General features: G+C 42.8%; 1 protein-coding gene across 3 annotated transcripts in view; it reads left to right on the forward strand.

Moving 5' to 3' along the window:
* Positions 1 to 26,685, forward strand: part of TWSG1 (twisted gastrulation BMP signaling modulator 1) — a 115,864-nt gene that overhangs the window by 49,330 nt on the left and 39,849 nt on the right. The window contains exons 4-6 of one of the 3 annotated variants that reach the window (XM_063641146.1): positions 14,763 to 15,029; positions 18,131 to 18,241; positions 19,988 to 21,195. In XM_063641146.1, the coding sequence (XP_063497216.1) occupies positions 14,763 to 15,029; positions 18,131 to 18,241; positions 19,988 to 19,989 (380 nt within the window). In that variant the 3' untranslated portion in view covers positions 19,990 to 21,195. Of the gene's footprint in view, positions 1 to 14,762; positions 15,030 to 18,130; positions 21,196 to 26,685 lie in introns of those variants that run through there. The other 2 variants (XM_055238436.2, XM_055238417.2) reach the window with 2 other exon arrangements.

The raw sequence follows: 26,685 nt of genomic DNA on the forward strand, positions 1-26,685 counted from the left end.
TACCAATTTACATGCATATCAGCAGAGTGATTATTCCCATTTCTCATCATTATTCAGCTGACCTTTTAATGTCAACCATTCTGGTGGGTGTGCAGCAGTATGTCATTGAGTTTAATTAAAATTTTCCTGTTATTGGTTGTTAGATGCCAACTTTTTAAATACCTACTCAACTTTCTTGCCCATTTTCTCTACTGGATTTTTTTCCATTTTTTTTTTTTTAATTTTTATTTTTATTAATTTTTGCATACAAAAACAATAAACATTTTCTAAAAATACATACAAACAAAAAGATGCATATCAAACATATTAGGAAGGTTGCACATGGGAAGTCGGGGAATAGAAATGGGGGGTGGGAGTTAAAATAAATGAGAGAGGGACTTTATATGGATCAGTGATAATAACTCAATCCTCTATTTGACAAAGAAGAGGGAGAAGGAAGAGGAAGAAAAAGAAAGTGGGATAAAGGATCAGAAAGGGAAGAAAATAGAAAAAATTAGAGTATGACTCCAGGGTAGACCTGTTTTGTTGTCACTGAGTTGGTTGGTTGGTTTGTCTGTTGTATTCTTCATGTTTCGCCAAGTTGGCCAGACTGGTCTCGAACTCCTAGCCCGAAGTGATCAACCCGCCTCGCCCCCCAGAGTGCCGGGACCACAGGCGTGAGCCACCACGTCCAGCCCCCACATTGCTTCTGGCCTCCGTGGTAGACCTCCCAGACGGAGCGGCCAGGCAGAGGAGCTCCTCACTTCTACCCAGACACAGGGCGGCCGGGCAGAGGAGCTCCTCACTTCCCAGACGGGGCGGCCAGGCAGAGACACTCCTCACTTCTTCCCAGACGATAGGTGGCCGGGCAGAGGCGCTCCTCACTTCCCAGACAATGGGTGGCCGGGCAGAGGCGCTCCTCACCTCCCAGACGATGGGTGGCCGGGCAGAGGCGCTCCTCACTTCCCAGACGGGGCAGCCGGGCAGAGGCACTCCTCACTTCCCAGACGGGGCAGCCGGGCAGAGGCGCTCCTCACTTCCCAGACAATGGGTGGCCGGGCAGAGGCGATCCTCACCTCCCAGACGATGGGTGGCCGGGCAGAGGCGCTCCTCACTTCCTCCCGGACGGGGCGGCCGGGCAGAGGCGCTCCTCACTTCCTCCCGGACGGGGCGGCCGGGCAGAGGCGCTCCTCACTTCCTCCCGGACGGGGCGGCCGGGCAGAGGCGCTCCTCACTTCCTCCCGGACGGGGCGGCCGGGCAGAGGCGCTCCTCACTTCCTCCCGGACGGGGCGGCCGGGCAGAGGCGCTCCTCACTTCCTCCCGGACGGGGCGGCCGGGCAGAGGCGCTCCTCACTTCCTCCCGGACGGGGCGGCCGGGCAGAGGCGCTCCTCACTTCCTCCCGGACGGGGCGGCCGGGCAGAGGCGCTCCTCACTTCCTCCCGGACGGAGCGGCCGGGCAGAGGCGCTCCTCACTTCCTCCCGGACGGGGCGGCCGGGCAGAGGCGCTCCTCGCTTCCCAGACGGTGGGTGGCCGGGCAGAGGCGCTCCTCGCTTCCCAGACGGTGGGTGGCCGGGCAGAGGCGCTCCTCGCTTCCCAGACGGTGGGTGGCCGGGCAGAGGCGCTCCTCGCTTCCCAGACGGTGGGTGGCCGGGCAGAGGCGCTCCTCGCTTCCCAGACGGTGGGTGGCCGGGCAGAGGCGCTCCTCGCTTCCCAGACGGTGGGTGGCCGGGCAGAGGCGCTCCTCGCTTCCCAGACGGTGGGTGGCCGGGCAGAGGCGCTCCTCGCTTCCCAGACGGTGGGTGGCCGGGCAGAGGCGCTCCTCGCTTCCCAGACGGTGGGTGGCCGGGCAGAGGCGCTCCCCGCCTCCCAGATGGGGCGGCGGCCGGGCAGGGGCTGCAATCCCAGCACCCTGGTAGGCCAAGGCAGGCGGCTGGAGGGCGGAGGCTGCCGCGAGGCCAGACCACGCCACCGCACTCCAGCCTGGGCAACACCGAGCACTGGATGAACGAGACTCCGTCTGTAGTCCCAGTACCTCGGGAGGCTGAGGCGGGCAGAGCACTCGGCGTGAGGAGCTGGCGACCAGCATAGCCAAGATGGCGAACGCGCGCCTGCAGCGAAAGGAGAAAAGGCAGGCAGCGGTGGTGCGCGCCGGCAGTCCCAGGCAGTCCGCGGTGCGGGCAGCAGCAAGCCGAGTAGATTGCAGCCTGGGCCAGAGAGGGAAAAGAAGAAAGAAAGAAAGAAAGGAAGAAAGGAAGGAAGGAAGGAAGGCCGGCCTTTTTTTTTTTTTTGATATGGAGTCTTGCTCTGTCACCCAGGCTGGAGTGCAGAGGTGTGATCTTGGCCACTGCAAACTCCGCCTCCCAGGTTCAAATGATTCTCCTGCCTCAGCCTCCTGAGTGGCTGGAATTACAGGTGTGCACCACCACACCCAGCTAATTTTTGTATTTTTAGTAGAGACGGGTTTTCACCATGTTAGCCAGGCTGGTCTCGAACTCCTGACCTCGTGATCCGCCCACCTCGGCCTCCCAAAGTGCTGGGATTACAGGCATGAGCCACTGCGCCTGGCCTTAAATTACACTTCTAAATGATCATTCTCACTTTTATATGGAAGGTAGATTTGAGGATGTAAAGAGAAGAAACAAATTAGGAGACTGTTGCAGTAGTTCAAGTAAAAAATTATGGTGGATTTGATTAGGATTACTGATAGCAGTGGAAATGGTGGAGCTCAGATTTCGAAAATATTTTGGAGGGAAACTGTCAGAGTTTGGTTTGAATTGGATATAAGATCTGAGAAAAGAGAGGAGTTAAAGTTGACCTATGAGGTAGCTAAAGTGGGGTGGATTTACAAATCATTATCATTAAGGAATTGAAATTTCAGCCAGAGTGTTGAGTGAATCTTTGATGTGAATATTGAAATTGTCAAGAATGACCGTGGGTCCAGTGGTGGAAATGAGATAGCGATCCAGGTATTGAAGTTATTAGTAAGTGGGGGAGAAGTGGCTGAGTGTACAAAGATAATAGCCAAAAGGAGGGAAAAGGAATGGTAACATTAAATAATGTGTGTTTTAAGGAGCTGGAGTTTTCTAAAGAGAATGGAAGACAGTTTAAAATCCATTGGACAATTGTGTTTCCAAATTTAGTCAAAATGTAATGGGGGCTTAGTCTAGGGTGATAGCAGAGGAGATGAAGAGAGGTGGCCTCATTAGAAAAATAATTACAAGGTTAAACTCGATTAGATTTGGTGACAGTTTGGAAATGGGAACTGAGGGGTGATGGGAGCCAGGAATAACCTCTAGGCTTCTGTTTATGTGACTGGATAAATTGTGACAGGGAACCAAGATAAGCTTATCTAAGACCCAGGTATGTTAGGGAAGATGACTGAGACAGTTGAATTTGAGGGGCCTATAAGGTTCTCAAGTGGCGATGTTCTGTGGGAAGTTGGATACAAATATCTGGAAGAAATGGATCAATGGATGAGTAGATTGATATGCAGGTAATGGTTGATCACATTTTCCAACTCCTTCAAGTAAATGTGACTTCTGGTTCAATATGATGATCTAAATTCACATATTTTCTTCCCTTCCACTTAGGATGCCAGTAAAATGAAATAAAGGGATAAAATTGGAAATAACTCTAAAAACAACAATAAATAAAAGGAGCAAGTGTAATTTGAGTTTGCATCAGATATCCAAAAGGAAAGACAAATGTGCTTTCCCTTTTTTTTTTTTTTTTTTTGGAGACAGTCTTGCTCTGTCGCCCGGGCTGGAGTGCAGTGGCTCAACCTTGGCTCACTGCAACCTCCGCCTCCTGGGTTCAAGCTATTCTCTTGCCTCAGCCTCCCAAATAGCTGGGACTACAGGCACATGCCGCCATGCCTGGCTAATTTTTGTATTTTTAGTAGAGATGGGGTTTCACCCTGTTGGCCAGACCGGTCTTGAACTCCTGATCTCAGGTGATCCACCTGCCTCAGCCTCCCAAAGTCCTGGGATTTACAGGCATGAGCCACCACACCCGGCCCAGATGTGCTTGCTCTTTAGTAAACAGATTGGAAGGAACACCAAAACAAATTGCATAAAAGGGGGTTATGGTGAGAGTACGAGTGACCTTCCCAGCTAAACCACAAAGAGGCTCCAGTTGCAGCTTTATGGAGTGTGGGAGTGAGAAATGAATTTGAAAATAGCAAGATTATTTGAAGATCTGTCTATAGAACAGCTGTATGATTTGATAACCAATTCCCTCCTCCATTCGTCAGAAAAGTTTCCAAGTAATTAAGAAGTTTCTCTAGGAAAAAGAAATTGGAGAATTTCTTTCTAGAGAAATTGAAGGGAACTAGCTGAAAAGAAATAGGGCCACTGATGTGTTGTTGGTACCCAGGCAAGGCCTCCTCATTCAGGCATTGCAGGGAGGGAAGGTGTCTCCAGCCTAATGACTAGATGTGAAAGAAAAATAGAATAAGTGTACCTTAAAAGAAAGAATGAAGTAAAAAGCAGACCAAGGAGGAAATATTTAGGACATAAAAGAAATCTTTTAAAAACTGATTATCTTTTAGAAAAAGTTAACAAAATGTCATGTCTGTATTGTGAAAAACAATCAGAATAAGAAAGCTTTTGCAAATTTAAAATTCAATTGGGGCCAGGCATGGTGGCTCACACCTGTAATCCCAGCACTTTGGGAGGCCGAGGCGGGTGGATCACCTGAGGTCAGGAGTTTGAGACCAGCCTGGCCAATATGGCGAAACCCCAACTCTACTAAAAATACAAAAATCAGCTAGGCGTGGTGGTGCATGCCTGTAGTCCCAGCTACTCAGGAGGCTAAGACAGGAGAATCGCTTGATCCCAGGAGGCGGAGGTTGCAGTGAGCCGAGATCGTGCCACTGAAGCCTGAGCAACACAGCGAGAATCTGTCTCAAAAAAAAAAAAAAAAAAAAAGCCGAGTGTGGTGGCTCACACCTGTAATCCCAACATTTTGGGAGACTGAGGTGGGCAGATCACCTGAGGTCAGGAGTTTGAGACCAGCCTGGCCAACATGGTGAAACCGCGTCTCTACTAAAAATACAAAAATTAGCCGGGCATGGTAGTGGGCACCTGTAATCCCAGCTATTCAGGAAGCAGGAGAATTGCTTGAACCCAGGAGGCGGAGCGTGCAGTGAGCCAAGATCACACCACTGCACTCCAGCCTGGGTGACAGAGCGAGACTCCATCTCAAAAAAAAAAAAAAAATTCAATTGGAAAAATAATAAGAGAGTCTGAAAATATTATTGGAGTGTCATAGAATATAGTGAAAACAGGCAGATAATGTAACAGGGAAAGAATAGGCACTCCAGAAGAAGAATTTAAAAAAAAAAAAAAAGGAAGGAGAGAAGAAATTATCGAATAGTAGAAGAAAAATTACCAAAGCTGAGAATAAAAGCAGTGAGTCCTTAGGTTGAAAGAGCCTACAGAATGCTGAGCGAGATGAGTGAAAAAAGACCTACATGTGGCACATCTTCACAAAATTTTACAACTTCTAGGTTAAAAAATATTCTAAAATATTTCAGAAAGAATAATAGAGTTTGTACACAAGAAGTTAAAAATCACACTGCCATCAGACTTCTCATCAGTATCACTGGGCCAATGACTTAAGTGGTTGGTGGGAAAATTATTTTGACTTGTCAAATTATCAGGAATGTGAATGTAAAATAGAAACATTTTTAGACAAATAAGAACTCAAAGTTTACTTCTCACCTACTGTTTCTAAAAGAATTAGTAGAGGATCAATCAAACAAAACAGGATAGAAAACCAAGAAAGATAACAACATGTGTTGAAGGAAGCAATAGCTTTAACCAGGAGTTCAGTTAAGGATAGCTGCAGAATGATAACCACACAGGAGGCATGGGATGAAGCGTCCTGACTGAAGCAGTAAGTGAAGAGAAGAAAGAAACTGGGTTCAAGCATATCATTGAGAAGCAGAATAAGTTTTCAAGATATGCTGAAACATTTTTGTGTGGTACAGAGAAAGAAAGTTCCAAGCATAGAAATGCCAGGAAAAAACAAAACTGAACAAGAAAATAATTCTCCATAAAAGAATTAAATTTGGTGTTAATTTTTTATTATAAAAATATTGAAATATACACAGAAGTGGAGAGAATAGCATAATGAACTATGTATCCCTCATGCAGGTTCAGCAGCGGTCCAGAATATGCCACATTCACTTTATCCTTTTTTCTTCCTTTGCTAAAGTATTTAAAAGCAAACTGCAGGCCGGGCGCAATGGCTCATGCGTAATCCCAGCACTTTGGGAGTCCGAGGTCGGCAGATCACCTGGGGCCAGGAGTTTGAGACCAGCCTAGTCAAAATGGCAAAACTTCATCTCTAGTAAAAATACACACAAAAAATTAGCTGGATGTGGTGGCGGGTGCCTGTAGTCCCAGCTACTCGGCAGTCTGAAGCAGGAGAATTGCTTGAACCCAGGAGGCGGAGGCTGCAGTGAGCCGAGATCGTGCCATTGTACTCTAGTCTGGGCAACAAGAGTGAAACTCTGTCTCAAAAAAAAAAAAAAAAGCAAATTGCAAACAGCAAATACTTTTTACCCCTACTTTCTTTCAATGTCAGTCTCTAAAAAAAGTTGGACATTGACTTTTCTAATCATAGTAGTGTTATAACACCTAACAAAATTAACAATAATTTCTTGGTGAAATCTAAAATTCAGTTCATGATCAGGTTTCTCCAGATGTCTCAGTGTTTTTACAGTTCATTTGTTCAAATTAATTCAAAATTCTTGTATTGAATCTGCTTGTTGTGTTTTTCATCCAGATTGACCCTCCTTTCATTTCTGTCATGCCACTTGACAATGAAGGAACTGTATCAGTTGACCTATAGAATAGTCCACATTCTGGATTTGACTGCTTCCTGTGGTATCCTTTAACTTGTTCCTCTGCCCCTCTGTATTTCTAGTTATTTGAAGTTAACTATAAGAAAATGATTAGATTTAGGTTTAATATTTGTTGGCAAGAACATCTCTCAGGTCATGCCGAGTGAAATGTAGCATGGTTTTCATTGTTTTATGAAGTTCAAAGAAAAGTTCACTTTATCTCAAAATCAGAAGTATTGTCCTTTGACAATATGACATTGAACAAGGAAGTCCTACCATACTACCTGTTCTGTCATAAACAATTTTCATAGGATTATGTTAAGGTAACTATTTTTACTGGTTTTCAACTTTTAGAATCAATGTATGAGACAAGGCTGCATTGTGAATTTGCCACAGAATATGGTTATCAAGTTTGTCAGTATAGAATTTGGAGAAGTTGGCTAGGGAAAGTGGATAAAGTATCTTTATCAGCAAATCAGGGACATCAGGTTTGCTAGATTTAGTGCAGTATATTGAGATTTAAATTACAAATGTTTTTGTCCTAAATTTGTTAAATGTATAAAACTCCCCCCAAATTGTTTTGATATAATGAAATCTCTGATAATGAGCACTGAAGTTTCATTTATTTATTTGTTTGTTTGTTAGAGACAGGGTCTCACGAGTTACCCAGGCTGGCCTGGAACTTTTGGGCTCTGTCAGTCTTCCTGCGTCAGCCTCCCAAGTGGCTGGGACTACAGACGTGTGTCACCATGCCTGGCTGAAATTTCTTTAAAGTCTTCAGTAGATGTTAAATTTAGCTTTTATAACGTTTGAACTCAGTTGTTTACCTTCAACTCTGTTTACTAATTTTTTTGTGTTTTTTTTTTTGGCTTTTTGTTTGTTTTTGAGATGGAGTTTCGCTCTTGTTGCCCAGGCTGGAGTGCAGTGGTGCAATCTTGGCTCACCACAACCTCCACCTCCTGGGTTCAAGCGATTCTCCTGCCTCAGCCTCCCGAGTAGCTGGGATTACAGGCATGCGCCACCATGCCAGACGAATTTTGTATTTTTAGTGGAGACAGGATTTCTCCATGTTGGTCAGGCTGGTCTCGAACTCCTGACCTCAGGTGATGTGCCCACCTCAGCCTCCCAAAGTGCTGAGATTACAGGTGTGAACCACTGTGCCTGGCCACTAATTTTTATTTAAAAATTTGGCAGAAGACTATATTATGTATAGTTGTATAATATGAACATTCTAAGTATTATTTGCTTTTTGATACCACTTAAAGATTATGTATAGATGTAGTTATTAGAAAGAGTAGTAGACATGAAATCAGGAGGCTACGTCATGATCTTGGCTCTGATCCTAGATGACATAATATTGGACAAGTCATTTGACTTATCTGCGCCTATTTCTTCTTTTTATGAATAAAGGGATCAGATTTGATCATTTAATCCATGATCCTGTCATACAACCTAAGTTATTCAAGTTCAGCTGTATTGAAAAATGTGATGAAGAGCACACAACTTTGTTCTCCTCAGCTCTTGCCATGATCCTTAAACTAACAAAATGAGGAAATAGATGGCTTTTTTCTCCTCCCTGAATTTATAAAAACAGGAATTTATAAATTTGGTTTAACTTTTTAAACGTTTAATCTGAGGAAGATGTGAAACTCCATCTTACACCTAATAGATGTGAAACAAAAATGAAACATAATTTAGCTTTCAAAAGTATAGCCATGCCCCACGGAAATATTGCTGATTTGGTTCAGATCACTGGAGTAAAGTGAAGGTCCCAATAAAGTGAGTCACACAAATACTTTGGTTTCCCAGTGCATATAAAAGTTATTTTACACTATACTGTAGTTTATTAAATGTGCAATTTTATTATGTCTTAAAAATACCTACCTTAAATGTAAAATACTTTCTTGTTAAAAAATGCAAAAAATCATCTAAGCCTTCAGGCAGTTGTAATCTTTTTGCTGGTGGAGGCTCTTGCCTAGATCTTGATGGCTGCTAATTGATCAGGCTGGTGGTTGCTGAAGGTTGGAGTGTCTGTGACAGTTTCTTTCTTCTTTTTTTTTTTTTTTTTTTTTTTTGAGATGGAGTCTCGCTCTGTTGCCCAGGCTGGAGTGCGGTGGTGCGATCTCGGTTCACTGCAACCTCCGCCTCCCAGGTTCACACCATTCTCCTGCCTCAGCCTCCCAAGTAGCTGGGACTACAGGTGCCCACCATCATGCCCGGCTAATTTTTTGTATTTTTAGTAGGGATGGGGTTTCACCGTGTTAGCCAGGATGGCCTCGATCTCTTGATCTCGTGATCCGCCCCCGTCGGCCTCCCAAAGTGCTGGGATTAAAGGCGTGAGCCACTGCGCCCAGCCTTATTTCTTCTTTTTTTTAAATAGAGATAGAGTCTCACTAGGCTGCCTAGACTGGTCTCAATTTCCTGGCCTCAAGCAATCCTCCAGCCTTAGTCCCCCAAAGTCCTGAGATTACAGGCATGAGCCATCACACTGGCTGGTAGTTTCTTAAAATATGATAACAATGAAGTTTGCTGCATCAGTTGACTCTTCCTTTCATGAAATAGCTCTCTGTTACATGTCATGCTATTTGATAGTATTTTACTCACAGTAGAACTTCTTTCAAAATTAGGCCGGGTGCAGTGGCTCATGTCTATAAACCCAGAGCTTTGGAAATCTGAGGCAGGAGGATAGCTTCAGGCCAGGAGTTTGAGACAAGCCTGGACATCATAGTGAGACCCCATCTCTACAAAAAGTGGAAAAAATTAGCTGGGCCTGGTGGTGCACACCTCTAGACCTAGCTACTTGGGAGGCTCAGGCAGGAGGATCCACTTGAGTCCAAGAGTTCAATGCTGCAGTGAGTTATGATTGTGCCACTACACTCCAGCTTGGGTGATAGAGTAAGACTGTCTCTCAATAAATAAAAATAAAAAATTGGAGTCAATCCTGAAACCCTGCACTGCTTTAACAACTAGGTTTACGTAATATTCCAAATCCTTTGTGGTCATTTCAACAATGTTTATAGCATTTTCACTAGGAGTAGATTCCATCTCAAGAAACACTTCCTTTGCTCATCCATAAGAAGCAACTCCTCATTTGTTCAAGTTTTATAATGAGATTGCAATAATTCAGTCACATCCTCAGGCTCCACTTCTAATTCTAGTTCTCTTGCTATTTCCACTACATTTTCAGTAATTTTCTCCAGTGAAGTCTTGAACCCCTCAAAGTCATCCATGAATGTTGTACTCAACTTCTCTTCTAAACTCCTGATAATGTTGATAGTTTAACATCCTCCCATGAATCATGAATGTTCCTAATGGCATCTAGAATAGTGAATCCTTTCCAGAAGGCTTTCAATGTAGTTTGCCCAGATCCGTCAGAGGAATCATTATCTATGGCAGCTATAAACTTACAAGATATATTTCTGAGATAATAAGACTTGCAAGTTGAAATAACTCCCTCAACCTTGGGTTTCAGAACAGCTGCTGTGTTAGCAGGAATGAAAGCAACATTAATCCCCTTTTACATCTTCATCAGAGCTCTTGGGTGACCAGGTACATTGTCAGTGAGCGGTAATATTTGAAAGGAATCATTTTTTCTGAAAAGTAGGTCTCAACAATAGACTTAAAATATTTAGTAAACCATGCTATAAACAAATGTGCTGTCATCCAGGCTTTGTTGTTCCATTTCTAGGGTACAGGCAGGGTAGATTTAGCATAAATCTTATGGATGCCCTAGGGTTTTTGGAATGGTAAATTAGCATTGGCTTCAACACAAAGTTACCAGCTGCATTAGCCCCCAACAACATAGTCAGCCTGTTCTTTGAAGCTTTTGAAACCAGGCATTGACTTCTTTCTAGCTGGGAAAGTCCTAGATAGCATCATCTTGCAATAGAAGATTGTTTCATCTACATTGAAAATCTGTTGTTTGGTGTAGCCACCTTCACCAATGACTTAGCTAGATCTTCTGAATAACCTGCTGCAGTTTGTACATCAGCACTTGCTGCTTCTCTTTGCACTTTTATGTTATAGAGATGGCTTCTTTCCTTAACCTCATGAACCAGTCTCTGCCAGCTTCAGACTTTTCTTCTGTAGCTTCCTTACCTCTCTCAGCCTTCACATAATTGAAGAGAGGGCCTTGCTCTGGATTGAACTTTAAGGGAATGTTTTGGCTGGTTTGATCTATCCAGACCATTCAAACTTTCTCCATATCAGCAGTAAGGCTGTTTCACTTTCTTAGCATTCATGTGTTCAGAGTAACACTTTTCATTTCCTTCAAGAACTTTTCCCTTGCATTCCCAACTAGGCTGTTTGGCACAAGTGGCCTAGCTTTTGGCCTGTGTTAGGTTTCAACATGCCATCTTCACTAAGCTTTCTTCTTCTTTTTCTTTTTTTTTGGCTTAAAAAATACTGGGTTATTTGTTTGTTTGTTTACTGTGAAAGAGAGCAGACAGACATTTCTAACTTTTTAAATTTAAAGTGAGAGACGTGAACACTTGGAGACCATAGTAGGGTTACTAATTGGTCTTATTTCAATATTGCTGTGTCTCAGGGAAAAGGAGGCCAAAAGAGAGGGAGAGATATGGGAGAATGACCAGTTGGTGGAGCAGTCAGAATACAACCACAACAGTTATCAATTGAGCTTGTATATGGAGGCACTTCCTGCTGCCACAAGACAATTACAATAGTAACATCAAAGATTAGTAATCACAGATCACCATAACAGTTATAATAATAATGAAATGTTTGAAATATTGCAAGAATTACCAAAATGTGGCACAGAGACACAAAGTGAGCACATGCTATTGGGAAAATGGCACTGATAGACTTGCTCAGTGCAGGGTTGCCACAAACCTTCAATTTATAAAACACACAGCATCTATGAAGTCCAGTAAAATATAGTGCAATAAAATAAGGTATGCTTATATAATGCTCACAGAAAGAAACCCAGAGCGTTCTGTTCCAGTAACTATTGCTACTAAACAAGCTACACCAAAACATAGTGGCTTAAAAGAACAAGAATCATTTCCTTAGCTCCCAAATCTGCATTTGGGGCTGAGTTTTGTGGGGATACCTTCTCTCTGATCCACTTGGTGTCAGCTGGGACAGCTTGAAGGCTGGGGCTGATTAAACACTGTGTCAGCTTGCCCCTTCATAGCAAACCTCATTGAAAAAGTTTTCTATACTCTGTCTCTGATTCTCTCCTGCCATTTTTCTCCTTTTAAAATTATTTTTATTTTCATCTATTTATTTTTTTTAGAGACTGGGTCTCACTTTGTCACCCAGGCTGGAGTGCAGTGGCACAGTCATAGTTCACTGCAACCTTGAATTCCAGGGATCAAGTGATCCTCCCACTTCAGCCTCCTGAGTAGTTGGGACTACAAGCACACATCATCATGCTCAGCTAATTTTTTTGTTTGTTTTGGTAAAGACAGAGTCTCACTATATTGTCCCGGCTGGTCTTGAACTCCTAGCCTGAAGCAGTCCTCTCACCTCTGTGTCTCAAAGTGCTGGGATTAAAGGCGTGAGCCATGATGTCTGACCTAAAATTATTTTTTAATAATTCATTTTGAAATAATCTCAATTATAGATAAATTTGCCAGAAGGATAAAAAGATTTATATTTTCCCTCACCCAGATTCCCCAGTTATTAATACAGCCACTATGGAAAACAGTATGGAGCATCCTCAAAAAACCACAAATAGAACTACCATATCCAGAAATCCCATTACTATACATTTATCCTAAGGAAAGGAAATCAGTATATCGAAGAGACATCTGCACCTCTGTGTTTATTGCAGCAGTATTCACAATTGCCAAAATGTGGAGTCAACCTAGGTGTCCAACAACAGATGAATGCATAAAGAAAATGTGGTATTTATACTCAATGGAATGCTATTCATCCACAAAAAAGCATGAAATTCTGTCATTCATGCCAGCATAGATGGAACTGGAGGACATTATGTTAAGTGAAATAAGTCAGGAACAGAAAGTTAAACACCACATGCTCTTGTTCTCACTCATATGTGGAAGGTAGAAGAGAGTTCATTCCATGCAAGTAAAAAGTAGAATGGAGGATGGTAGAGGCTGAGAAGGATAGGAGGGTAGGGGGAACAGGAGGATAGAGAGATATTTGTTAAAGGATATAAGATTACAGCTAGATAGGAGGAATGAGTTCTCTAGTGTTCTGTAGTTCTGTAGGATGACTATAGTTAACAATAATGTATTATACATTTCAAATAGCTAGAAGGAGGATATTGAATGTTCCAACACAAAAGTGTTTGAGATGATGGATGTTTTAATTACCCAGATCTGATCATTATTCATGATTGTATTGAATCATCACTGTAACTCATAAATACAATTATTATGTCAATTTACAAAAACATTTTATCATTGCATTTGTTTCATTGCTCAATACCCTTCCTCTCCCTACAGACACACACACACGCATGCATGCACACACATAATCATTCATGTTTTTTTGAATCTTTGCAAAGCAAGCTTTACAATGTCCCATTACCACTAAACACTCCAGTCTATATTTTCAAACAACAAAGATATTCTCCTAAAAGCTGGCATACAGCCTTCCAAATCAGGAAGCCAATATCAATATAACATTGCTACCCAATCCACAAACCCCATTCAGTGTCACCAGCTGTCCCAGTGGTACCTCTTCTTTCTTTCTGGCCCAGTATCCTATCCAGGAATATGTGATGCGTTTAGTAGTTATGTTTCTTCAGACTCATTCAATCTGAAACAGTCCTTTAGTCTTTCTCTTGACAGTGTTTAAAGAGTACAGACCTTGACTATACAGGATTTCCCTCAGCCTTGATGTACCTGATGTTTACTTGTGATCAGACTTATGTCACACATTCTTGGAAACATCACCACCTCCCATCACTGGTGATGTTAACTTTGATCTTCTGATCATATTGGTGCCCGCCAGACTTCTCCACATTAAAGTCATTATTAATGACTTTTTGTAAGTGATTAGTATTTTGTGGAGAGCTTTCCAAGAATACATCAGTATGTTCTTATCTAACAGTCACCCATCAGACTTAATGTCCATTGACCAATTCTATCTGAATCAAACCGCTGTGATAGTGCCAAATGGTGATTTTCTGTTTCCTTTCTTCTACATTTATCAGTTGGTAAGGAATATCATTCCCTTCTCTTGTATATATTTATATATAAGAACTCATTGATTCTTGTTTTGTTTACAAGATGGTAATCCATTTTTATTGATTGATTGATTGATTGACATGGGGTTGCCCAGGCTAGAGTCCAGTGTACAGTGATAGCTTACTGCAGCCTTATCTCCTGGGCTCAAGAACTCCTCCCGCCCCAGCCTCCCAAGTAGCTGGAACTACAGGCATGCACCACCACACCCAGCTAATATTTTTTATTTTTTGTAGAGATGATGTTCTGCTATGTTGCCTAAGCTGGTATCAAACTCCTGGGCTGAAGTGATCCTCCCACCTTGGCCTCCCAAAGTGCTGGGATTATAGGCGTGAGCCACTGCACTCAGCTTATTATTATTTTAATGCTCAAATTGTCTATTAACCAGTAGGAGCCCCTTCAGTTGGCCTCCTGTGTCTCTTCAGCACGTCCCATCATTCATGATGCATTTCCTTACTTTCTGGCATAAATATTTTCCTGGCTCATTTTGTACTTTCCTGACCCAGCCTTCAAATCAGTCTTTCCTCCAAGGAGCTCTGATTCCTATTAGGTATTTAAAAAACCAGATCTGAGCGTTCAGTATGCTTGAAGCTACTGGGGTAGAATATCATCATTTAGGCTCACCCAGCAAAAAAAAAAAAAAAAGCTAGGAAAATATCTACGTGTAGTCCTAGAAGTTACATAATTTTAATGTGTTGTAGCTCTGATTGCAAGGCAGTAACTAACAAAATCTTATGATACTACCCCCAACCCAGGTATGTGTAATCCTCGAAATTATAGTGACACACCTCCAACTTCAAAGAGCACAGTGGAGGAGCTGCATGAACCGATCCCTTCTCTCTTCCGGGCACTCACAGAAGGAGATACTCAGTTGAATTGGAACATCGTTTCTTTCCCTGTTGCAGAAGAACTTTCACATCATGAGAATCTGGTTTCATTTTTAGAAACTGTGAACCAGCCACACCACCAGAATGTGTCTGTTCCCAGCAATAATGTTCACGCGCCTTATTCCAGTGACAAAGGTAACTGCCAACAGTTGACTTTTTCCATTCCGGCCCCTCATGTGGTCTGTCTATGTAATCTGTAAAACCTATATAAGACCATCTTTTGGAGCAGCTTTTTGGTTTTGAATTTGTATCATCTCACATAAATTTGAGACTCAATAACCCTGATCCCATCATATCTAGAGGCACATGCCAGAAGGATAAGAGAAAAAAAAAAATATCTCCGATCCTTGAGTAGATAAAGAGGCATGTCGGCCGGGCGTGGTGGCTCACGCCTGTAATCCCAGCACTTTGGGAGGCCGAGGCAGGTGGATCATGAGGTCAAGAGTTCGAGACCAGCCTGGCCAAGATGGTGAAACCCCGTCTCTACTAAGAATACAAAAATTAGCCGGCTGTGGTGGCGGGCGCCTGTAGTCCAGCTACGAGGGAGGCTGAGGCAGGAGAATTGCTTGAACCTGAGAGTCGGAGGTTGCTGTGAACTGAGATTGCACCACTGCACTCCAGTCTGGGTGGCAGAGCAAGACTCCGTCTCACCAAAAAAAAAAAAGATAAAGAGGCATGTCAGCATATTGTCAAAATTCCTCCATACTCCTGGCAGCAGAAGCTGTACTGTATTGGAAAATAGATAATTGTTCCTAATTCTGGTATTTATTTGTGTTAGGCTTTATTCTGTTCATAAGATAGCAACAATGCTGCTTCTCTAATAAAATATTGCTCATTGTCAGGTAACATTGAGAGTATCCCATAAAGTCAGATTTTTATAATAGCACCCGTACCAAAATGATGCCAAAGTCATTAGCTAAATTTATTTATAAGCAAGTTGGTATTCCAGACATCTCATTTCCAGGCATAAACTAACCCCAGCCAGTTCTCTGCAAATGGGTGCTGTTGGTCAGAAAAGGAATTAAATGAGAAAATAACTTATACAAATTACAGAAGCATATTTAAGAGCATTTATTAGTGAAGATAGGTCATATCATAATTTGGAATGTAAAGAGCATGTGACTTTTATAAAATCTTTGATATTTTTTGATAAAAGGCACCATATAATTTTACTGTGGAAGCATAAAGCACTTATGAAAATTGCAATTATTTCTTAAAACATGAGGTGAATTATGTATAAATAGTATAATTTGTACTCTTACTTGACTATTAGCTGTGCCCTCCATTACATTCCTACCTATATAAAACAGTGTGGGCCGGGTGCGGTGGCTCACTCCTGTAATCCCAGCACTTTGGGAGGCTGAGGCGGGTGCGTCACCTGAAGTCGGGAGTTCGAGACCAGCCTGACCAACATGAGAAACCTCGTCTCTACTAGAAATACAAAATTAGCTGGGCGTGGTAGCGCATGCCTAATCCCAGCTACTTGGGAGGCTGAAGCAGGAGAATCGCTTGAACCCGGGAGGTGGAGGTTGCGGTGAGCCGAGATTGCACCATTGCACTCCAGCCTAGGCAACTAGAGCAGAACTCCATCTCAAAAAAAAGAACAAGGCCGGGCGCGGTGGCTCACGCTTGTAATCCCAGCACTTTGGGAGGCCGAGGCGGGCGGATCACAAGGTCAGGAGATCGAGACCACGGTGAAACCCCGTCTCTACTAAAAAATACAAAAAAAAAATTAGCCGGGCGTGGTGGCGGGCGCCTGTAGTCCCAGCTACTCGGAGAGGCTGAGGCAGGAGAATGGCGTGAACCCGGGACGCGGAGCTTGCAGTGAGCCGAGATTGCGCCACTGCACTCCAGCCTGGGCGAAAGAGCAAGACTCCGTCTCAAAAAAAAAAAAAAAAAAAAACAAAAACAAAAACACAAAAAACAGTATGAGCTTCGAACATTAATAGTAAAAGGCAGAACAGCTTCTGTTAAATGACAGTGTGAGATTTCTTATTCCCTTTTAGGTTAAAGTACTTTGTAAAACAAATGCTAGACTTTGGAAAACATTAGAAACATATGGAATGCAATAATAATATGTTTTGCTATCATTTTCTCCATTATTAAAATGTAAATAATCAACATAACAGATATTAAATAATAATTCATAAATTTTGTTCAAAGATTATTTGAAATTTATGAAGCAATTAGCTAGAAGCTAATTCCTGGAAACTCCAGCTGTCTTCAAGACACAACTAAAGTTTTCTCTGTGACATCTTTCCCGGGCACCTCTTCCACCAGATAGAGTTAGCCTCTTTCTACTGCTCCTCCTACATTTGCAGTTTGTTTGTTTGTTTGTTTGTTTGTTTGTTTGTTTGTTTTTTGAGATGGAGTTTCACTCTTGTTGCCCAGGCTGGAGTGCAATGGCACAATCTCGGCTCACTGCAACCTCCGCCTCCCAGGTTCAAGTGATTCTCCTGCCTCAGCCTGCCGAGTAGCTGGGGTTACAGGCACTTGCCACCATGCCCGGTTAATTTTTTGAATTTTTAGTAGAGACAGGGTTTCGCCATGTTAGCCAGGCTGGTTGCAAACTCCTGGCCTCAGGTGATCCACCTGCTTTGGCCTCCCGAAGTGTTGGGATTACAGGCTTGAGCTACCATGCCTGGCCTGCATTTGCAGTTCTATATGTTGTCTGTTTTTAACATATGGATCTATTCATTTTCTACTTAGTTCTGTGGATTCTCTGATTCCTCTACTAAAAATATAAAAATTAGCCGGCTGTGGTGGCACATGCCTGTAATCCCAGCTACTCGGGAGGCTGAGGCAGAGAATCACTTGAACCTGGGAGGCGGAGGCTACAGTGAGCTAAGATCGCACCACTGTACTCCAGCCTGGGTGACAGAGTGAGACTCCATCTCAAAAAAAAAAAAAAAAAGGAAATGCCCAGTTTAAAAGCACAGCTGTATAACATAGCAAATGTTTTTAAGCCCAATAATCCAACCTTTCGATCAAAGCCTGAAATCTAATAAAAGAAGCTAAGGAAGCCCTTTGCCTTCTTCAGATGTAGTGGGAGAATCTGACTTCCTTCTCAACATAATTAATAAATGAAGATCTTTTTTCCTATATCTGATCTTTGTCATGTACAGACCAGTAATAAGAGAACTAAGATAAATAACTGTTAATATTCAACTAGGTAATAAAGCATTTTTTTCTTTTTCTTCCTTCTTGCCCTGAAATCTTAAATTTTTGTTTTTCAGAACACATGTGTACTGTGGTTTATTTTGATGACTGCATGTCCATACATCAGTGTAAAATATCCTGTGAGTCCATGGGAGCATCCAAATATCGCTGGTTTCATAATGCCTGCTGTGAGTGCATTGGTCCAGAATGTATTGACTATGGTAGTAAAACTGTCAAATGTATGAACTGCATGTTTTAAAGAAGACAAATGCAAACCAAAGCAACTTAGTAAAATAATAAGTATAAAAAGTTATTCTGTAAGGCTGTTGGTTGTATCAGAATCCCAGTAAGTTAAGTTGTAAAGACTTTGGAATAAGTTTCTTTTAAAAATATGACATAGCCAGTGATGTGTTTAATTATATAACTGTTCTTACTGATTTTATTGCCCCCTAGCAATAAGCCCTTTCCTTTGAATACATGTACAACTTTGGTCATATGAGAAGCAGGTGCACAGAGAATTCCTTGAAAGATCTGAGGTTTTTAACATGAAGCCTGATGTGGTTTTCCTCTAGCATTCCAAATGGTTTTTGCTTTGAAAGTGTTAGCAGAAGCATGTTGATGTGAATTATGATTTCTTCATGTGCTACTCTTAGCACACTGAGTTTTTATAGTTGCACATCATTCCTCATTGTGCCTTGTTTTATCCATTTTATAAATAGAGTAGATATTGATATACTACTCTGATAACTCATATAAAAATATCATCATAAAAAGCTTAATTTCATCCCTTTTATGTTGGTTTTAAAATGTAAATGCTTACCATATTTTATAATTGAGAACTCCTACATAGTAGAATCCATTCTATAATACATGTGTTGACAAAGCTTTGGAGAAAGTTTCCTATTCTCTTCCATTTCCCCTGCCCAAAGTGCTGACATAGGCAGTGATGAAGAATCTTTACCAAGATTTTCAGGGTGTACCTATGAAATTGCTTTAAATGCACTGCTGGAGTAAATAATTAGCAAGCAAAAGCATTTCTGTGACTTCAGGTACCAGCTTAAAGAGCACTAGGGATGGGGAAAAATGCCAAATCAGACTCCACCTAGAGCACCAGGAAACAGCTTGTACCCTGGTAGGGAAATGGTGTCGCTGAAAGGGGAGGCTGAGCTGGTACAAGACTGAATTCGTGCAGCCTTAGCCAAGACAAAGCAGTGTTTTTCAGCAGACAGGTGATGGGACAGGAATTGAAGAAGAGAATTGACTCGTATGAACAGGGCAGGGTGAAAATGCTGGGAATTATAATGGGAAACAAAACTATCTACGTTCATATTTTGTAATATTTCATTTGTTAAGTTTATATCTGGATATAATGTTCTTTTTAAACAAGTATAATCATATCGTCAGAGGTTAAGATTATGAAATTTTAAAATCTCTATTCAAGATGATGTTCACTCCAAATACACTACAGAATTTAGTCAACATTTTATATAATGTTTCAATAAATGTTTCAATAAAGATACTATGTGCCCTTCATAGTAATAAAATCTCAATCTTTAAGCATGAATTAAAAACATAAATACTTATATTACAGACTTAATTTTACAAAATTACTGCTTGCTCTAGTGCATATTTGAACTACAAGCAACTTTTTAGGAATACCTCTTTATACGTCTACATATTTTAGTATATAAAAATAGATAATGCTCTTGGACACATTTTATATTGTTCATGATCTGAATAGTAGTTAGTTAAAAGATCATTTGTAATATTATGATCAACTGTTATAAATTAAGGTCTTAATACCTTTTCTGCTCTTTCAGATAACTCTAATGAATATTCAAGATATTTTAGCCTTTTAAAAAGTTGAGATTTAGCTCATGGATATATTTTTTGGTAGGAAAACATTAGGGTCTCCTTTTCTTCCTTTTACCTAGAATGCCTCGTTTAAAAGTGCCTTGAAAACATTTAGCTCCCCTTCTTCATGAGCACCTGTAGAGCCGAAAGTATCCTGGAACTTTAGACAGAAAGCTGAAAGGAATCTGCAGCCTCCTGCTGCAGTTCAACTCTGCTGTTTTTCAGTCATTTCCTACTGTGAGTGGAGTGATGTTTGTGTGTGTGTTGGCAACATGCCTAATGTTTTCTTAATGATGACAACAAATATTTTAAAACTGCATTTATCATTTTTTAGGTCTTCATCATTAAATTTTAAAATGTAATATCTGTTTCCCACCCCTACATTAGGAGGATAATTTCTTAAACCACATTGTTTTAATTGATTTTTCTTACCTTGATTTCTCTCATTAGAAACTATCCCTAAATGTAATGATCTTTTGCCTTCAAATTTGGCTTATTTTTTCTGATTTATGAGGGGCTGAAAGAAAGAATTCACCTAAAAGATTCCATTTCCAGTTTTATAATATATTTCAGGTTCTGAATAACAATATTTTTCCAAATTGAAAGTAAATATTCAAGAAGTTGATAGCCTGGTTAAAAGTTAGATCCTCTATTACCATTCTAAGCACATTCACTTCTATATTGAAGTTTTGGTAAAAATTCTTTTTTCTTTTTTAATAAAAAAATAGGTTGTTACTTTTTTTATAACCAGATTTTAAAAGCACTAGATTTTAAATCAGTGGGTATCATAAAAGCCATATATAAAAGATCCTTTCTTATAGTAAGACTTGTGCTTGTTAGCAGGTTTTTCTGTTAGTTTTTCCCCCATAACATTTAATTATTACTAAAACTGTATTTACAATAGTGGTGCCAAATCAAATGGTAATTTAAATAAAATCTATTCTGTGTTTATGTAGGGAGGTATAAAAAAGAAGTCTTCATTTAGACATGTGATTTCTAAAATTCCAGGAAGCAAAATTGATAAGATGTTAGAAATTTGAACCATTATTTATAATCAGGATAGCATTAAAATGGAGAAAAGAAAGTTTTCTGGAAAAATGCAGTAAATATAAGCCACATTTCTAAAGTTTGTTTTTATGAAAGCTTCTTTTAAGATTTTTGAAATCTATTCTGCATTCCCAAGAGTTTATGTTTATGTATTTTATATGATCTACAACATATAAAATTGTGTATTTTTCTTTTGTTGTCCCTATTAACAAAAAAGTATTTTAATAAAAAATTGAAATGAGTGAGTCATATTTTTTGTTAACTTCAGCATAGACGTAATTTGACATTTCTGTCTAAAGAAGATAGTGTTTAAGTGATCAGCAGGCCGGGTGCAGTGGCACTTTGGGAGGCTGAGGTGGGCGAATCACTTGAAGCTCAGGAGTTCAAGACCAGCCTGGGCAACATGGTGAAACCTCATCTTTATAAAAATAAAAAAATTATCCAGACATGGTGATGAGAGGTGAAGCCACCTGGACTTCCTGGTTCGAGTAGGGACTTAGAGAACTTTTCTGTCTTACAAGAGGATTGTAAAATGCACCAATCAGTGCCCTGTAGCTAGCAAGAGGATTGTAAAATGCACCAATCAGTGCTCTGTAAAATGCACCAATCAGTGCTCTGTAGCTAGCAAGAGGGTTGTAAAATGCACCAATCAGTGCTCTGTAAAACACACCAATCGGCAGGATCCTAAAAGTAGCCAATCGCAGGGAGGATTGAAAAAAGGGCACTCTTATAGGACAGAAATGGAACATGGTGGGGAGGGGCCAATAGGGAATAAAAGCTGGCCACCCCAGCCATCAGCAGCAACCAGCTTGGGTCCCCTTCCATGCTATGGAAGCTTTGTCCTTTTGCTCTTCACAGTAAACCCTGCTATTGCTCACTCTTTGGGTCTGTGCCATCTTTAAGAGTTGTAACACTCACCGTGAAGGTCTGCAGCTCCATTCTTGAAGTCAGCAAGACCACGAACCCACCAGCAGGAGCCCACTCCTACTCTAGAGGCTGAGGTGGGAGGATCACTTGAGCCCAGGGAGGTGGAAGCTGCAGTGAGCCATGATTGTGCTACTGCACTTCTGCCTGGGTGACAGAGCAAGACCCTGTCTTAAAAAAACAAACAAAAAAAAAATCAGCAAAGAATGTTCGGCCGGGCGCGGTGGCTCACGCTTGTAATCCCAGCACTTTGGGAGGCCGAGGCGGGCGGATCACGAGGTCAGGAGATCGAGACCACAGTGAAACCCCGTCTCTACTAAAAATACAAAAAATTAGCCGGGCGTGGTGGCAGGCGCCTGTAGTCCCAGCTACTCGGAGAGGCTGAGGCAGGAGAATGGCGTGAACCCGGGAGGCGGAGCTTGCAGTGAGCCGAGATTGCGCCACTGCACCTCCAGCCTGGGCGACAGAGCGAGACTCTGCCTCAAGAAAAAAAAAAAAAAAAAAAAGAATGTTCTTGTCTCTCAGGATGTCTCTACAGATTCTCTTAGAACAGATTTTAGAACATTTTGCTGTCTGCTTTTTCATATGCTTTATTCCAATATGGGGGAACCTTTTAAATGAATACTTTACTATTCTGCTTGCTCTGTGGGCCTTCAGATGCCAACCAGCTTTACAAGAATGATCTAAAGGTTGCAAGGAGTTGCAGAAGGATCAAGGTAGGGAAAAACCTTTCTCAGCTCTCCCACAGGATACTGTTAGAACTGAGAGCCATAAGCTGTGCTGCCATGGCAAAATCCACCTTATTTCAGAGTCCATGTTTTGGCAGCCTCGTGCCTGGGGGATCTAGAGAGAGGAAGAACTCAAGAGGACAGCCTGAGTGACTTAAGAAAGGAGCTGGGGCATTCGGAAGGTAGGATGAGTTTCAAGGACAGATACAACGTTTGACCAGAAAAGCTGTACTGTTGCTGAAGGTGTCCACACAGCAGCTAGTCATGTAGACAGTCAGAGAGAGTGAAGCTGAGCTGGGAGGGGAGGCATCCAAGCCCGAGGCTCCAGGAGACATTGCAGACAACATGTTGCATCCGGCCCCATGGGGCTGCTCCAGACCTGGCAGGCACTGAGCTCAGTAAGCCAGGCAGACATGCCATTAGCGCCATTAGCGGGTGGGTGTTAGCCATTACAGCTCTTTGACCTTTGAGCTTTAACTAACCAGTAAAAAGTAAATGTGTGCCAGGCGCAGTGGCTCACGCCTGTAATCCCTCCCAAAGGAGGTGAGGCGGGCAGATCACCTGAGGTTAGGAGTTCGAGACCAGCCTGGCCAACGTGGTGAAACCCTGTCTCTACTAAAATATACAAAAATTAGCCGGGTGTGGTGGTGCGTGCCTGTAATCCCAGCTACTCAGGAGGCTGAGGCAGGAAAATCGCTTGAAGCCGGGAAGCGGAGGTTGCAGTGAGCCAAGAATGCGCCCCTGCCCTCCAGCCTGGGCAACAAGAGTGAAACTCCGTCTCAATTAAAAAAAAAAAAAGTAAATATGTTCTACCTCCTTTTAAAGTCTGCTTGAAGTGTGGGGTCAGCAACAACTCCAAGGTTTGGCTTTTGAGATGAGAATTCTCCGTGCAGATGCAAAGAGGAAAAGAATTCTGCCCCCTCCCAGTAGTGCTGGGAAGCCTGGAGTCCGCGCTGTGACTCACCAAATGACGCCTGGAGAATGCAGGTGCCCCGCCAGTCAGGGAGACAGGACTTCCCTCACTGGGCTGAAGATAGCCCCTGAAGTTAGGCACAGTCACCGGCGAAATATCTTTATGGCAGAAATGTGTTTCCTGCCTAACTTACGTACTTCCCTCTGCAGCCAGCGTAATCTTTCTACATCACGTGTACCGGTAATTACTGCTTCCACCCCCAGTTCCAGGCAAATAGTAAGGCCGTTGCGCTCGTCTGCCTCGGAAAGGTCTGAGTTACCCACTAGGAAGTCGAGCAAAGGCAGAGAACCTGTCTTTTGTTTACCTGAAGCCTCCCTGGCTCCGGGGTGTTCTGCTAGGGGAAGGGAGAGAACGAGGCCTTTGAGGGCCTGAGAGAGGGGCCAGGAAGGTAGGTCCCAGAGGCCCAGGTCTCCTGACCATGGAGAACAGCGCTCTCAGCCCATGGCTCACGGGGAACCCGAGCCTACAGTTGCTTCTTTCCAAGGGTTTCTACTTAGAAATATTAGCAGCCCAGCCCTCATTGTCCAAAGCCCCCCAGACTTGCTCCCAGCGTTCTGTGAGTCCCGAGATGGGTGACAGAGCCTCTCTCCTGGCCAGTGTTGGATGGGATGAGCCTCAGAGTCGGATTTTACTTGATTCCAAGAAAACAATGAGACAGAATGCGTTGCAGCCCTGGGTTTGTGGACTGCGTTTGTGTCCCAAGACTCCTTGTCTCACAGCCTCGGCCGGCATCTCACCTTCCTGTCTCATGTCTTATCCCCACTCCCATCACTGCTGACTCCGGCCTCAGCAGGCCAAGCTCGTGCTGCCCTCGCTCTCCACCCTCAGGCTGTCGCAGGAGTCGTTTCCCCTGCTGGACCTGCTTTCTGTGCAGATTGTGGCTTCTTGGACTGACCTCCCTTCTTTTTTTTTTTGAGATGGGGTCTCCCTCTGTCACCTAGGCTGGAGTGCAGTGGCACCATTTTGGCTCACTGCAGCCTTCACCTCCCTGGCTCAGCGATCCTCCTCACGTCAGCCTCACAAGTAGCTGGGATCACCACAATGCCTGGCGAATTTTTTGTTATTTTTGGCACAGACGGGGTTTTGCCATGTTGGCCAGGCTGGTCTCAAACTCCTGAGTTCAAGTGATCCACCCGCCTCAACCTCCCAAAATGCTGGGATTACAGGCCTGAGCCACTGTGCCTGGCCGTCTGACCCCACTTCTAAAAGAGCAGCCCCTCCCCACTCCCCCATCCCATTCGTCTGCTTTCTTTAACAGCAGACACCTCTCCAAAAGTATTAATTGGTTACTTGTTTATCATGCATTCTCCTCTTAGACTGTGGGGCCCTTGAGGGCAGGGACCTTGTTTCTTTGGTTTGTCACTGCCCTAAACACAGCTCCCCAGCACCTAATGTCCCACACTCAGTGGGCACCAGCTCTTCTGTGGATGAGTGATGGCGAGTGAACAGTGGCTCCTCAGTGCCCTCAGACAAGTAAGTGCCAACTGTGCAGCAGACCTCTCAGATCCAGGCAGCATGTCCCTGCTCACCACCAGGCCCATCTCAGCAGTCCAGGTGGACATCCCCTGGAGCCGCTGTCACTCCCCCTGTAAGTATGGTTTCATCAATCTGAGATACTTGTCCCTCTGTGTCCGTTCCTCACACCTTTCACTGAGCGGCTCACAATGGTGTAGCCTTTGACCCCAGGGCATTCCTCAGCAGCATCCTAACTTCATCATTACCCTACACTTCCGCTTCCCACACTTCAACCTGGTGTCCAGGTTTCCACTGGGCCATTTGCAGTATTGCAGATACACCTTTAGCCACGTGGCTGAGGCCGTTTTTAGACTGCTGACCCATGCAGGCTTTGTGGGAGACTAAGGGACTTCTTTAGCAACCTAGCAAGAAGACCATGCATGATAATGTGAATTTTTTTGGTGTCCTTGAGGGCGAATTTTATTTGCAGAAGACACTACACAGAAACTAATGTTCATTTTTAAAATTAATGTTTAATGTATTTAATTTACAAAATCAAACTTAGTTCTTCCATAAGTTTTTAAAAACAGTTTACAAATATTTCTTCTAGCAGCCTAAATATATATCTAATAATCATTTTTACAGGGCCCTCATTCAGTATTTGCTGAGTACTTCAACAGCTAATAAACTCACTATTGAGGTGAGCCTGTTGAAATTTCCAATACTGCACATAAACAGGAAGATTTCAACTCAGAATCAACTCTCATTCAATTTCACACTTACCAATTTTAAATTGGAGTTGTGAGGTTGTGTTCTAATAAGCCAAATCCTCTAAAATACTCAAATATGCCCATTCTTAACACAGTAGTTCTAATGATATAGTTTTGAGTCTTTTATCCCAGATCCTCCAAATCATTCCATGGTTGAAAAACAGGTTCTGGTTATTAAGCAAAACAGGTCACAGAGGTTTCTATGGCCTCAGTAAAATAGGTGCCAGAGAACTTGGAAACCGAGGAAGGCCAGATTAGAGGACAAGACTTAGCCAACATTTAGCCAGACACACCCCAAAACATAAGTCAAGAAGGGCCTGCCCCTGGACAGGCAGGGAAAAATACATGCTCTTTACAAATAATTTACTACCAAGACGAAGAGTATGCCCAGTTTTCTTCCCAAATTTGCCGGTCATGTTGTTTCTCTGCTCAGAGGCAGAATGAATATAAAGGCAGAGAAAGGCCCATGGTACACTAAATGATTTCCTACCCAGGAAGGAAGCATCAGGTTTAGGGAGACGTTGTTCTCAGTTCCAAGTGATACACATTACCTATGTCTTCCCAACTTTGCAGAGAAGTCTGCGCTTTCCACCCAGGTCAATGAGTGGACTGGATTTTGCATATCTTTGGTTCTTAAGATATGTTTTTGTATTTTTCAGCCAGGCACAGTGGCTCACGCCTGTAATCCCAGCATTTTGAGAGGCCAAGGCAGGCAGATCACTTGAGGTCAGGAGTTCAAGACCAGCCTGGCCAACATGGTGAAACCCCATCTCTACAAAAATACAAAAATTAGCCAGCCATGATGGCAGGTGCCTGTGATCCCAGCTACCGGGGAGGCTGAGGCAAGAGAATCGCTTGAACCTGGGAGGCAGAGGTTGCAG

The sequence above is a fragment of the Symphalangus syndactylus genome, chromosome 1 (assembly GCF_028878055.3).
Source record: "Symphalangus syndactylus isolate Jambi chromosome 1, NHGRI_mSymSyn1-v2.1_pri, whole genome shotgun sequence".
Lineage (NCBI taxonomy): Eukaryota > Metazoa > Chordata > Mammalia > Primates > Hylobatidae > Symphalangus > Symphalangus syndactylus.